The sequence below is a fragment of the Mastigoproctus giganteus genome, chromosome 14, assembly GCF_048544385.1.
Source record: "Mastigoproctus giganteus isolate SK-2022 chromosome 14, ASM4854438v1, whole genome shotgun sequence".
In the NCBI taxonomy this organism is placed as follows: Eukaryota; Metazoa; Arthropoda; class Arachnida; order Uropygi; family Thelyphonidae; genus Mastigoproctus; species Mastigoproctus giganteus.
Window position 1 is genome coordinate 93,206,620 of NC_143588.1, and position 15,748 is coordinate 93,222,367.

The 15,748-nt window shown below is 39.2% G+C and overlaps 1 protein-coding gene across 1 annotated transcript in view; it reads left to right on the top strand.

Annotated features, from left to right (window-relative positions):
* LOC150075373 (BSD domain-containing protein 1-like) overlaps nt 1-15,748 on the top strand; it is a 97,052-nt gene that overhangs the window by 28,555 nt on the left and 52,749 nt on the right. Inside the window, exon 5 of the mRNA XM_090388676.1 lies at nt 11,471-11,641. Within this exon, the coding sequence (XP_090244802.1) occupies nt 11,471-11,641 (171 nt within the window). The remainder of the gene's footprint in view (nt 1-11,470; nt 11,642-15,748) is intronic.

Below are 15,748 nucleotides of genomic sequence, written 5' to 3' on the forward strand. Positions count from 1 at the left end.
TAACAATGGGTAGCTCTGTTCTCAGTTTTTCTGGGTATTGTAAATAATTTTATGAATTTGAAGTATTGATTAAGCCATCAAATGCTGAAATTATAAGGACTCTGAGAAATGTGATATCTTTGATATTTGGAGTGCAGTATTTGACTACAATGTGTACAATTTAGAAAAAAAGGATGGAAGACATGATTGGAAGAAGAACAGTTATGATTTTTTTTTTTTTTTAAAGGAGCACATTGATTCTAAAACTGTACCCAAACCCAGTAGATACAAGAGGTCATTGTAATATTGAGTTGGTTTGGTATGAACATAAGTGCCAGGAAAACAGAAATGAGAGTAGGAGTGTGATATTAGCAAAATGACTATGATGAGTATAACAGACAACTGTACATGCAAAGAGAGTGACCGAAAAAATCAGAATGTCTTATCATGGGTATTTTAATATTCCTGATATTGACTGGAACTTGTGGGTTTAGTCACAAAACAGTTTAGTCACAAAATGGCAAAACAGTTCTGGATTGGCTTGATGATGGCTTTCTGTGTCATGTTAGTGATACTACTAGAGAAAGCAACATCCTTGAGTTAATTATCAATAGCAGTTCAACATGTATTGAGAACCTAGCAATTAAAATGGCAGAAGGTTATCAAATTGTAGCAGGGTGCTTAATGATCTTGTAATAACTGAGAGCAAAGTGGAAGAGAAATTGTTGAAGTTAAACGTAAGAAAAGCACCTGGGGTGGATTGGATCTATCCAGTTATATTAAAGGAGGCGGCAAGGCAACTAAGCAAACCCTTATCCATAATTATGAGAGCATCCTTGGACTCAGGGGAGGTTCCCACGGACTGGAGATGTGCAAATGTATCCCCAATTCACAAAGGGGGATCGAAGGGTGACACGAGTAATTACAGACCAGTTAGTTTAACTTCTGTTCCAGGTAAAATAATGGAGTCACTGGTTAAAGATGCATTGCAGGATCATCTAGACAAGACTGCAGCAATAATTCAGACACAGCATGGGTTTGTTAAGGGAAAGTCTTGTCTGACAAATTTGATAGGATATTATGATGTGGTTACAAAGGGACTGGATGCAAAAAACAATTTTGATATCATATATTTGGATTTCAGGAAAGCTTTTGACACTGTTGCGCATGGAAGACTATTGTACAAATTGGAGCAGAATGGTATTAAGGGTAAGTTGCTACAATGGATAAAAGGATGGTTAAGTGCGAGAAGACAGAGGGTGGTAATCAATGGGTGCTGCTCTTCTTGGACTAATGTTATTAGTGGAGTCCTACAGGGTTCGGTGTTAGGTCCACTGTTGTTTTGTATATTTATCAATGATATTGATGAAGGTATATCAGGCTTAATGTCGAAGTTTGCAGATGATACAAAGGTTGGCAGGGTTGTTAATGACAGTAATGGCAGTCTGCTACTGCAACAGGATCTAGATAATTTGGGCAGATGGGCTAAGAAGTGGCAACTGAAGTTTAACCTTGACAAATGCAAAGTACTGCATATGGGTAGAAATAACCCCAGAGAAACGTACCAACTGTGTGGTACTACACTTAAGGTGGTAGAAAATGAAAAAGACCTGGGAGTAATTGTGCAGTCAGATATGAAGTTCTCTGAGCAATGCAGACAGGCTGCCAGGGCAGGTCATGGGGTTTTGTCAATGATATATAGGAATTTTGCTAGCAGGGAAAAGGAGGTGATTATCCCTCTGTATAAGGCAATGGTCAGGCCACGCCTTGAGTACTGTGTACAGGTCTTGAGACCTCATTTTAGGAAGGATGTAGATTTACTTGAGCGGGTACAGAGAAGGGCAACAAGATTGGTGAGGGGAATGAAGGGATCCTCTTACCAAGAGAGGCTTAAGTTCTGCAAATTGCAGTGGCTGGAGACTAGGCACCTGCGCGGTGATCTGATTGAGGTATATAAGGCCTTGAATGGATTGAGCACGCTGAATTCTGATGGGATCCTTCCACTTGTTCAGATTACGAACCTAAGGGGGCATAAATTCAAATTAAGAAAAGACAGATGTAGAATAGATGTGCGGAAATTTGCCTTTAGCCAGCGGGTGGTTAATTGCTGGAACAAACTTCCATCTGTCGTGGAAGTTGATAGCTTGAATAAATTTAAGGAGGAACTGGACAGGCATTTGGAGGGAATGGTGTGATTTTTTTTTTTTTTTTTTTTTTTGGCTGATGCTGCATAAGCTCATACATTTGTTTTCTTGCATCATATGCCACTACTACTACTACTACTACTACTACCTTCAAATAGGACCCACTAGGCAGCAGTTGTATTGTAGAACTGTTTTGGACTATTAACACGGACTGCTGCAAAAGAATTATGAGTTTACAGTTGAAAGTTTCAGATAATTAGCAGCCAGTATCATTAATGTTGCATGTATATGCCTAAAGTATGTAAAGAGACTGTGGACTGAAGACTACTTTAATATATATTTATGTAGAAAAGTTAAATTTTAAAAATTTTTCTAATAATTTTACGTTGAACCTGAAATGTTAAATTATTACTCTAACTAGCAACCAGTACACTATTGTTTCATAAATCACCACTAATCGTTGCTAGCACTGGAGTCATTTAAATGGTTTGTTGATTGATAAAAGAAAAAAAAAAAAAAAAATTTTGTAAACTTCATTTTAGAAAACAAGTAGATCTGTTGAAATGGTACAGAGAAAAAGCACTACCAAGAGGAACTTGAGTTCTGTAAATTACAATTTTTGACCAACATCTTCATGGAGACTTAATTGACGTGTTTTAGGCTTTAAAAAGGTTGAGTAAACTAAATGCTAATGGTATTTTTACTCTTTCTCAAGCAGCATCATGAGGAGATATAAATTTAAATTGAAAAAGGATGATTGCATATGTGTAGAAGTTTGCCTTTAGCCAGAGAGTAATTGTTTGTTGGAATAAACTTTCACCTAGTGCTGTGGTGGCAGGAAGTCTGAATAAATTTAAAGGAGGATTGGGTAAATTATAAAAAGGGATGGTTAAATTGAAGTGAATAAAAGGTGTTTATTTATTTATTTATTTATTTTGATTGGTGTTGTATAAGCTTGCTTACTTGCATTTTTTTACCAGTACTAATATTAATTTGAGTATCAGTTTCAGATATGTCTTTTAAGGAATGATGCAGGTGAGGAGGCAAGCTGGATGTATCTTTGTACACATTCCTGCATTATGAAGATATCAAACTGATGGCTATTGGACAAGTGCTTAAGAAGACTATTAAAAACAGTCGCAACTAGAAGAAATTGGCACTCACCAGTGGAGGTGGTAAGAGGAAATGAGACTGTACGAGAATGCAGGGAACCAATCTAAGTAATTATTCAGAGATATAGTAACTGTCACTAAGCTGCCTGTCCCAAACAGTAATTGCTGATGTTGTGACCTGCTAAACTTCAAAGCACAAACATAATTACTGCTCTTTGTATCTGAAAAACTGGGCATTTTCATTTATTCCAGATAATGTAGAGAAGCTTATATTATAGAAAATGTAGAGAAGCTGTCAACTGTATACATGTCTCAAAAATCTAAAATCCATTCTTTTGTGGATTATTGCTCCCACATTTGGAGAAAGTGCCTCTTAAAACTTCATGATATATAATTTTCATGACATGCTGGCATAATTCTCTTTTAATATTAGTATAATGCAAGGAAGGAAAGCATATACAGCAATCAGCAAAAAAAAAAAAAAATACCCATTTTATTTTCCCATCCCTTCTAATAATTTTTTCAGTCCTTTATATTTATTCAAACTACCCACTTCCACAATACTGAATAGTTTATTCCACCAATCAATTGCTCTCTGACTGCTGGTTCAAGCTGCCATAACTACTAATTACAGTACTGTTCTTGCAATCACTCTATCTTGTGAACTCTGACCTTCTGTGATCATCTTGGAGTAAAAGAAGAAATTTACTATCTGGCTGAAGGAAAATTTACACACGGTTCTTCAACTGTCCTTTTTTAAATTTGAATTTATGGTCCCATATTCATATCATCTCAGAAGGAGTGAAGATAATATCAGCATTTAGTTTACTTAACCATTTTGTAACCTTCAACACCCCAGTTAGGCCACCTAGTTTTCATATGCTGCAATTTACAGAAACTCTATTTCTTGATAAGAATATCTTTTTGTTCCCCAAACAGATCTGTATCCTTCCTAAATTGAGGTACCAAACCTCATGCAGTATTCCAAATATGATGTAACCATTGCCTTATACCATATTTGATACAGCTTTTGGAGGTAACCAAACTGGGCAACCCCTAGTAGTAGTAGTAGTAGTAGTAGTGGCATGTGATGCAAGAAAGCAAGTGTATGCATAAGCTCATACACTTGCTTTCTTGCATCACATGCCACTACTACTACTACTACTACCACCACCAGGGGTTGCCCAGTTTAATTACCTCCAAGAGCTGTATCAAATATTTTTTGAACTGCACAAGATAATCCTCAAAGGGTAGAGAACTGCAAGCCTGTAAAGTTCATACATGAACTGATAAATTTTGTGGCAGAGAATCAAAATGCATGGAATGCATATAAATTATCAGGTAATACAGAAGCCTATGGTAGATATAAACTGGTCTGCAGTCAAGTCACAAAGGTGGTTAGGCAAGTTAAGGTAGAGTACGAGATGTCTGGCAAAGAATGCCAAGAAAAGCAGCAAAGACTTCTTTACTTATATTAAGAGTAGAAGGAAGGGATTGAATCACATTAGTTAACTTGATGTCAATGGTTTTACTGTTGATGATTCTGCTCAGGTTGCTGACAAACTGAATAGGTATTTTGCATCTACATTCACACATGAGGAATTCTTTTGGGAAGGGGATGCCAGAAGTTTATCAAACTAACAGAGAACCAGATGATTCTGTGATAACTGAAATGAAAGTGGAAGAGGAATTGTCAATGTTGTACAAGAACTTTGCTAGAAGGAATAAGGTGATTATCCCATTATACAAGGCAGTGGTTATACTACACCTTGAATACTGCATACATTACTCGAAGCCTCATTTTAGAGAGGATGTAGTTCTGCTGGAATTGGTGCAGAGAAAAGCAATGAGATTTGTGAAGGGAACAAAAAGGTAGCCTTAACAAGAAAAGCTTCAGTTCTGCAAATTGCAGCATCTGGAGACTAGGCGATCTGTTCTCCTGCAAGGTGATCTGATCAAGGTGTTTAAGGCTTTGAATGGATGTGCAAGCTCGGCGCTAATGGCATTCTTCCTCTTGCTCAGGCTACACACATGAGGGGGCATGAATTCAAATTGAGGAAGGTTGGTTACTGGATATATATATGCACAGGTTTGGCTTCAGCCAGCAAGTGGTTGACTATTGGAACAAATTTCCATATGTTGTTGTGGAAGTGGGTAGTTTGAATAAATTCAAGGAAGGGATGGACAGGTGATGTTTTTTTTTTTTTTTTTGCTGATGCTTTACTTGCATCTTTATGCTAATACTAATTCTAATAATATTCATGTTTGCAATATAATATTCTTTTCATATTCATTTCAAAATCATGATTATTTTTTAAGACCATTTAACATACTCCTTAATGAATAAGATAACATATGAAAATATTGTAATCAATACATGGTAAAATGACAGGGATCATGCTGTTAATTAAAAAAAAGGGTTACATTTTTGTGGTCATTTTCGTATGTTCAGGTCTGTTTAAAAAAAGTAGAATAATAGATATTTTGGAGATAAAACTGTGCCTTTCCCAGTAGTGAAATTGCAGGAATGATGGCACAATTTTTCCTGGGAAATTTTGGTATTTTCATCTGAAACAACAGTTGGCTGTATATCTTTTTATGAATAAAAGTTACGGTATTAAAATGCAACTGGTAGAAAAAATCATGAGATGTTCCGTTGCTATCCACTTTATTATTATTATTTATTTTTCCTTCTAATTTTTTTTTCCCATCCCAATACAGGTACTGGTACCAGAGGTGTGGAGTAGTCATTATGTCTGGTTACTATTATTGGTCAAAGAACTCTCTGACTATCCTACAGGTTTTCATGATCACATTTTTCTGGTGTTCCATGTAAATGTTCTCTGTGAGGCGTATTGCTGCTCACTCCTTGTGGCAGTCTTTGGCACCATGTTGGCGCTTGACAGAGTAATTCATTACTTGCTCCATATGCCACTTTTCTTTGATATGATATCTTAGGTCTGTACTTCCTGATCTTTCATCGTAAAATTTTTTGTAAGTTGCAAATGTTGGGTGCCACTGTGTCGATCAGGTAGTTAGCCATTTCCTTCTTGTCAATGAGGATTATGTCTGGTCTGTTATGCAGTATGCAGGATCAACTTGTATGTTATTATGGTGTGGTCTCAGTATAATTTGTGAGTAGGGGGCTCTTGTACAGCCAGCAGTTCATATTTGTAATATGATACCCTTTCTTTGATCAACTGATATTTTTGCACTAGCTTCTGATGCTTTTATCCTGGCAACCTGATCATGTCTGTGAGGTATGCAGTCTAGGTGATAAGTCTGCATCCCACAGGTGATGCAAAGGTTAGCTGTTGTTGTTATTTGGTTTTTTAGGAGCATTAGCAACTAAGGCCATATTGCTCCGGGGATATGCAGTGGTCATTCCTTGACCTTTCCGCATCCTCCGTATTTGGTGGTCACGGGCTTGAACCTCGGTCTAATCAAGAAGCGTGTGCTATGCACTGCTGCTCCTGCTCACCTAGCTACGGAGGTGCCACACACAGATTAGCAGAGTTAATGACAGTATGCTACCAACAGGATCTAGAAAAGTTGGGCAGATGGGCTGAGAGGTGACAACTGCAGTTTAACATTGACAAATGCAGAGTACTGCATATGGATAACAGTAACCCCAGAGTAACATACTAACAATGCGGTACTACTCTCAGGGTAGTGGAGAATGAAAAATACCTGGGGGGGTAATTGTGCAGTCAGATATGAAGTTTTATGACCAGTGCAGACAGGCTGTCAAAGCAGTTCATGGGGTTTGTCAATGATATACAGGAATTTTGCTAATAGGGAAAAGGAGGTAATTATCCCCTTGTATAAGGCAGTGGTGAGGCCGCACCTTGAGTACTGCATAAAGTTCTGGACCCCTCATTTTAGGAAGGATGTAGAGCTGCTGAAACATGCTCAAGTACAGAGAAGGGCAACAAGATTGATGAGGGGGGGAACAAAGGGTTGCTCTTACCAAGAAGGCTTAAGTTTTGCAAATTGCAGTGTCTGGAGACTTAGGCACCTACGAGGTGATCTGATTGAGGTGTATAAGGCCTTGAATGGTTTGAGCAAGTGCAATGCTGATGGAATTCTTCCTCTTGTTCAGTTTGCACACCTGAGAGGCTATAAATTCAAATTGAGGAGAGAGTTGCAGAATAGATGTGCACAAATTTGCCTTTAGCCAGCGGGTGGTTGATTGCTGGAGCAAACTTCCATAGGTTGTTGTGGAAGTTGATGGCTTAAATAAATTCAAGGAAGAACTGGAAAACATTTGGAGCAAATGGATGGGTGAAATGGGAAGGTTTTTTTTTTTTTTTTGGCTGATACTGTATAAGCTTGCTTTCTTCCATCATATACCTCTACTAATGCTAATCAACATGTGTCATCTGTCACCTTGGGATCCTTGGAGATGTATTTCCTGGTGTTGATTACCTGGTCTTGGATAGCAAGCATGAACCCTTTGGTCTTGTCAAATAATGCTCCCATTCATGAACCATGCATTGGAAGCCATCTTATCTGTGTAGTCTTGATGGAGGTCATTGTAGTGTCTACCATGTTGTGCCTTCTTCACTCATCTTTCTATCTTTGTTTCTTCTGTGTATGTGAGTGGGGTCTCCTTTTTGAGATTGAGTGATGTGTGCCATTTGTCTATCTTCCTTATGGTTTATAGCTTAGCACTGTGTTTTCCTGGAAGTAATCCTTCAGGTTTTTAATTACCTTTATTGTTCAGTGAGGTCTGTCAAATCCCTCCCTCCCTCCTTTCTGGGTTATGGTCAGTCTCTAGATGGCCAACTTTGGGTGATGTTGGCGGCTCTTGGTCATCATTATCCTGGTTGATCTCATAATCTCTTCCAGCTCAATGTTGGTCGAATCTGTGATCCCAAAGAAGTAGGCTAGTACTGGAACTAACATAATTCTTCGGGAGTATGTTAGTACTGGGACTGCATAGGCATTTATGGCTTTGATTTTAGCAGGCTTCTCAGTCTCTGATGGTATTTCTCCATGAGGCTGGACTTGATCTCCTTGTGTTCTAGCTGTTGAGCCTGCATCATCCCCAGATATTTGTAGGTCTCTCCTCTCATGGCTTCAATCTCTTCACCTGTCTTGAGCTGGTAGTTTCTTTTCAGCCAGTTGTCCTTAGATCAATGCTGAACTCTTCAGTGATCCAGAGTAGCCATTTGAATTGTGGGACTACCTGATCGACTGTTGTACTTCCTCCTGAATCTCCCAATCTGTCTGTGTGAGTGGGGAAAAACCACTTGTAAGTCCTCGGTTTTCTTCTGTTCTAGGTCTGTCCAGGGGGCACAGCTGTTATGAGTAACCTCACTGCTCCACAGGTTGCCCCAGAATTCTTCGAGTGCCTTCTAGTTGTGGGGGGGGGTCTGTTGCCTTCCTTCTCCTCTTGCCAAATTTTCCTGTAGAAGGCTCTCTGGTTTTCATCAAATATCCAGTTGTCTGTTTTCCTATGGGCACTCTCTCTATATTGGAAAAGTCAGGAGGTTCTGCTTGAGGATTTCAAGGTATTCTTTGATCTTCTGATTATAGGTCTCATGTTTGCTGTGAATGTTGTCTTTCTTGAGGGTGGTCTTCACTTTTCTGATCAGCTTCTTTCTTCTGTTACTCTGTTAGTAATGGGTCAGTTGGCCTATCCTCACTCTTAGCTGTTCTTCCTTTTGCTATAGTCCTCTTTCCCAGGCTGGTGGTTCCTTGTGTTTTGTTTTCTGTTGGTCTCTGGTTTTTCTTCCATTCATCCTGATGGCTGCTACAGCAGCACAGTAAATGGTTGTGTGGATGGTATTTAGTGTTACTTCGTTGTTGTTGCTGTTGAGGTAATCCAATATTATTTGGCAATTGAGGTGGTCTGTGACTTGCCACATAATTCTGTTTGGTCTGCTTCAGTATGGTGGGGTCTTTGTGGGATCGATTCCCTTGAATTCTGCTAAGGCTTTCCCACTCTTCTTCTATTTGAATATTCTGACCTCGTCTCTTTCCGTGTTGGCTGTAATTGGATTGTATTTCGTGTATTTGCTGTTCCCCTTCTAGTTCTTATTTGTTTATGCCCGTATTCCTTGTTCTTTATAGTTGGTTGGTTGGTCCTGCTTGGTTTTTTTCGAAGACTGCAAACGCTATCAATCGATGGTCCATCTCTGGCCTGCTGTTCACTCTTCTGTGACCTGGACACTGAAGCAAGTGGTGCTGCCTCCTGTATGGCTACTGCAACTGAAGGGCAAGACCCCAGTCAGGAACCATTCCAACCACTTGATATTAGTTTCATCTTGTACATTGTCATATCGGTCTCTAGCTTGGTTACTTCATAGTATACTCACATGATGAACGTATTTATTTCAATGCTTCGCTTTATGCATTGGCTCTTTCTTCCTTCATGGGGTGGTCAGTTGTGCAGAAAATGCATCCATTTGGTTGGGCTGGGTGGTCTTGCCCTTCAGTTATGGTAGCCATACAGGGGACAGCACCACTCGCTCCACTTTCACCCTCAGGAGACTGTCTCCGACTTTTCAAACAGACCCCTCTGCCTAAGGTCTGAATACAAGTGACTGTATCCTGCACCACATTCAACGTAGTATGTTCAGTATTTCTACTTCTTATCTACATCCGCTGACCGGGCTAGCCAGGTGGGTAAGGTGCCTGCCTGGCAACCCAAAGGTCGCGGGTTCGAATCCCACCTCGGGCTTGGATCAAAGTACTGCAAAAACCTTGGAGGTGCACTATGGCCACAGAAGCCGATGCGCCAACAACTACCAAAAAAAAAAAAATCTTATCTACATCCACCTCTATAGCTGGATGAAGACAAGAAGTAGAAATATTTATCCTGCACACCACTTTCAATGTAGTATGTTCAATGTTTCTACTTCTTATCTTCATCCAGCTATAGAGGTGAACCTGTTTTGCCTAGGCTTTTGCATCCAGTGGTGTGTGGTAGTTATTGGAAGTGACACCAGATGGTGCCACTCTCTGCCTAAACCTTTGGGAAGGCAAGTCTGATGAAGTGACTTTTGTGTGTATGTGTGTTTCTTCCTTCTCTCCCTCACAATTTTTACCTCCCTTCATGGCCGGATTCAAACTCGAGTCCATCACATTGGTGGTTCAGTGTGTTATAACACTTGGCCAGGCACACCTCCTTTTTTATTATTTATTTATTTCCTTTAAATCAAGTTATAATTTTGTGGCATGAATTTTTTTAGTCCACATTTTTTTCTGGGAGCTACAGTTCAAGTGTCAAAATGTTGCCCAGTATGTTACTGTTTTTACAGAGATGGGATACACTTGAATAGAAAGGGTGCAAGAATATTTGCTGATGCTATTTAGACAGTGATAGGTGAGTCGGAAAACTGCTAGCTTGGGGGATACACACAGACTAATAGTTTAACTAGAACCACAGACAGAGGTGAAAATGATTCTTTCATTGCTACTATTGATAATGCAGCGGCCTGGTAAGCAAGGTGTTTGGGATTTTAGGCCCTACTGTGGGTCGTTGTGCAATAAATGAATACATGGGCTGTGTTAGGGTAACTAAGAGTAAGAACACGTGTACGTATACTTGCATATACACTAGGTGGTAGATGACTTTCATCAACCGGTGAAATACCACCACTTTGCTTATTGGAGGCTTGAAGTGGTGAAACCCATGTTTAGTCTCTAGAGCAAAGTTTCCGGCATCCCCCCCCCCATACTTCTCCTTCAACCCATGCACGGTACTAAGTACTATAGGTTTTGATACCTTTCGTGTTTGGGGTTTTCATTAAAAAAAAAAAAAAAAAAAATTCTAGGAGCATTGTAAATAACAAATTCCCAAAGAAAATGACCTCTGGATAATGTTATGTAACCATAATATCTCAATTTTCCAGATGAATAGAGATGAATATCTCTATTCATCTGGCTTCAGTATTTCAGGTCTAATTTCATCAATACCTGCTGCCTTTCCACACTTAGTATGTTTCATTATTCTCTTCATATTATTTATTTCATTAAATTGAAGATAACAAAAAGTAGTGGAATATTTCTGTCTTATTGGCATTTTTTTTATTGTTTTATTGGCATTTTGTCTTTTTGGCACACTTCAGTCTTATATTACAAAAGCATGCCTAAGTTAAAAAGAATGTTAATAATATAATATAAAAATTGTCATGGAATAGTGAAACGCTCCATATCATGATATTTAAATTTACCAGTGCATAATTATGAATTTATTATAAAGACATTTTCTCTTTTTCTTTTTAGAAGCAGATACATGCCATCTGTACTGATCGTGAAACTTTTTCTCACGAACCTCAAGCACCTCCTGAAGAATATGAATCATGGCTTGAAAATTTTAATATAGAATATTGTGAAGATGAAATATCAAGGGTAATGACAGATTACAGTGAAGTAAGATTGTTGTATTCAAAACTGGTAAGTACTTAGTAAATCAGGCACTTATTATGTTTAATCTTGAGTTATAAATGATACTGTAGTACTGTACATCGTGAAAGTCTTACTGTATATTTTTATCTTTTGCGATAATAAAAGTCTGTCCCATTTCAAATATTTCTATCTTATTCTATGCTAATAGGTAGTGTGATGATACTCTAAAGAAAAAATTACAAAGGTTTAAAAGTAGACTTAATACATTCACATTGGATTTCAGTTGTGTTTTAGTGTATGGGGAAGTGACACTGCAATGAAATAACTGACAGATTGTGATTTGTGCGAAAGACATACAAGAGATAAAATGTAGTACATCTTAATATTCACGTGGTATAGAAACTTAGATTCCATGCAAAACTAGCATGTTGAAGCAAAAATAATAAATAGTTGCATTGGACTTTACAGATTATTTGCATGTATAATTCCAATTTTAAATAATTTTTCACTTCCAGAACATCTCAGATAAAAGTTTGACTATATTTGAGAAAGAAGGTGGGGGGGGGGGAATTAAGATTTTTAATTATTAAAAACAGGCATATAATTATGCTTGTTTTACTAATTAATTTAATGAAATCTCCCAAACTAAATTAATTTCATTCATACGTATTTCCTGAAAATTACAGTTTACAGAAGTTCAAGTCCAATGTCAACAAATATCTTCTTTCATCTTCTCAACCTCCAACCCAACCACGGTACTAAGCACTATAGATTCTAATACCTCTCATGTTTGGGATTTACATAAAAAATAAAAAATTCAAGTTTTGGAATCTCTTTGGATGCAATTTTCAAGATATATGGGCAAGCAACATATTAATTACACTGAAATTAAAAGTAGTTGGGCAGGATCTGACAGGTCCTTTGCACATATAATTCCAAAAGGCGCCTCCGTAGCCAGGTGGGAAGGAGTAACAGTGCGTAGCACACGCTTCTTGATTAGACCGAGGTTCGAGCCCGTCACCACCAAATACGGAGGATGCGGAAAGGTCAGGGAATGACCACCGCATATCCCGGAGCAATATGGCCTTAGTTGCTAATGCTCCTAAAAACCAAATAACAACAACAAATAAATAATTCCAAATAAGCAATAATTGTTCACTTCCAGAATTGCTTAAATAAATACAGTCGTAAATACAGTCAAACTTTTATTTAAATAAAAGTTTGTATTTATGAAGGTACTGAAAATTTCAGCTATTAACAATATTTAAATATATGTATTTAAATAAATGTACAACAGTTATTTTGGAGAGAGACTTGGGAGATCCTACGACTACTTCAGGATTATCATAACATGATTTTATGGATTTTTTTTTTTTTTTTATCTGTTCAGCCTTGACACTGGTGACCTGAAATTTTCTTTGTATGGAATTTGGAGAGTTGAATGCTTATATTCTTAAGAGTGGTACTCAGTGAGGCTGCTACCACCAGTCCTACTCTCATTTGCAGCTAGTCTGATTGATTTCTGGTAGCCATTGGGTGGTATGGATAGCTGGAGAAATAATTTGCCTCATTACTTCCCTTGTTCTTTGTTCTACCATCCTAGCCTGACCTTTCTCTCCTCCTGGGATTAGTTTCGTGGGCAGAGGGGAATCAGAGCATGTCTGGTTGTATACATCCAGGGAGTGGGATGTTTTCCTTAGACTGTGCTGGATCACCCAGCTTCTTTAAATTCCTCCATCCTCCTTCTGTTGTATTCAAATGCCCAACATCATTCTTGCCTCCTGTTTTTTTTTTTTTTTTTTTTTTTTAAGAACATTGGCAACTAAGGACATGTTGCTCCATGTATATTGCTGTAAATTGTGTTCTGAGGCCGATTTTCTGTTTTGCTGAACAAAACAGAAAATCGACCTCAGAACACAATTTATTAATTTTTATTAATTAATAAATTGTGTTATTAAACATTATTTATTATTAGCTATATGGTGCAAGGAAGCCTGAGGCTTATGCTGCACCAGCCAAAAAAAAATTCTCGCTTTACCCTGAGAGAGAGAGTGAGTCTAAAAGGAATCACCAAGAAAGATGATATCCACCTCAGGACCCTGGATGTGCCAAGCCCATACTCACCAGATGTGAGCCCCTGGGGTTATCTGAGTTTCCAGGAGAAAAAACTATGCTACCCTTGCCTGAGACCATCTAAATCAGCCACATTGTGAAAAAGACCCATAAAAATTTCTCCAGTCATTTATTATTATTAGCTATATGGTGCAAGGAAGTGTGCAGCATAAGCTTCAAGGAAGTGTGCAGCATAAGCCAAAAAGAAAAAAAAAAATTCCCCGAGTTACCCTGAGAGAGAGAGAGAGAGAGAGAGAGAGAGAGGGAGAGAAATAGTAGTAGTAGAAGGGAATCACCAAGAAAGAGAAGGATGATAATATCCAGCTCAGGATCCTGGGTGTGCCAAGCCCAAACTCACCAGGTGTGAGCCCCTCGGGATTCGAACTCGGGTCGTTTCCACTCAGTGTGGGGAGGATTACAATCCTTCCAACTGTGCTACCCAAGGGCTGCCTCCTGTTAAGAATGTATGAGCTTCCGAGATGAAAATGGTGGGTTTTTACTGTTAATGGAGTGAAACACCATGTTTTGTTTCCTCTTCCATATTACTGTCTAGTGCTTTTGATATAATCCTCACTTTTGAGTCACAGCTTGTGGTAGCGCTGTTGGTTGTTGACAGCTTTCATGACAACCTGCATGATGTAACTGAATTGGAAATATAAAGGTGGTTCTCTATGGTTGAGACTCGAATATGCTCTGGCTTTCTAATTTATAATACAGACTCCATTAGATGTATGGGATTTGGTAAATTGTTATGCATAAAATTAAATTCCATTATTCTTTTCTTAGTTTGATATGAGTTTCAAAATTATGGGATTAAAAAATGATAGAATGGCCCAATAGATTACACCGATGAGCCAAAACATTATGACCAGCAAGTCGTTATGCAAATCGAAGCAACTACAGGTGAACTGTGGCATGGGTCGGAACGTGGTATAAAAAACACCTCATATTGAGCTCCGTTAATCAGTGTTACTCTTGTTCTTCAGATGGGAAAGGCAGCAGACTTAAGCGAGTTTGACAAAGGCCAAATTGTAATGGCCAGATGACTGGGTCAGAGCATATCCGAAATGGCATGGCTGGTGGGGTGCTCATGGTCAGCCGTGGTTAGTACCTACCGAAAGTGGTCCAAGGAGGGGGGGGGAACCCATGAACCGCTGACGAGGTGTTGGACGATCACGGCTCATCGCTCGAGTGAGCAAAGGCTCTCCTGGATGGTAAGTGGCTACAGAAGGGTGACTGTGGCACAATTCGCTGGTAATTGGAATGCTGGTAATGGGAGTAATGTGTGACAACACACAGTACATCAAACCCTGCTTAAAAATAGGGCTGTGTAGCTGCAGGTCGCTCCGAGTGCCCATGCTAACCACAGTTCACCGGCAACAGTGCCTACAGTGAACATGCGAGCATCGAAACTGGACCTTGAGTGATTGGAAGAAGGTCGTCTGGTCCGACGAATCATGTTTCCTGTTGCACCATGTGGATGGCCAGGTGTGTGTGGGCATCGTTTACCTGGAGAATTGATGGCACCTGGATGTACCATGGGATGAAAACAAGCTGGTAGCAGTGGTATCATGCTTTGGGTGATGTTCTGTTGGGATATCCTGGGTCCAGTCATCCATGTGCTGGGCACTGACGTCTACCACCTACCACATCATTGCTGATTGGGTACACCCTTTCATGGCAATGGCCTTCCCCTCTGGCAGTGCCGTCTTTCAGCAGGATAATGCACCATGCCACACCACCCGGATTGTTCGAGACTGGTTCACGAAACATGAGGAAGACTTCTAAGTATTGCCCTGGCCTCCAAATTCTGCAGACATCATTCCCATCGAGTATCTGTGGTTTCTGTTGGAACAGCAACTCTGATATGCGGTGTCTCAACTATGGACCTTACAGGAGTTAAAGGATCTGCTGGTTACGTGTTGGTACCAGATATCACAAGACACATTTAGAAATCTTGTAGCATCCATGCCTCGCCCAGTACAATCTGTTTTGGCTGCACGTGGAGGACCAACATCATATTAGGTAGGTGGTCATAGTGTT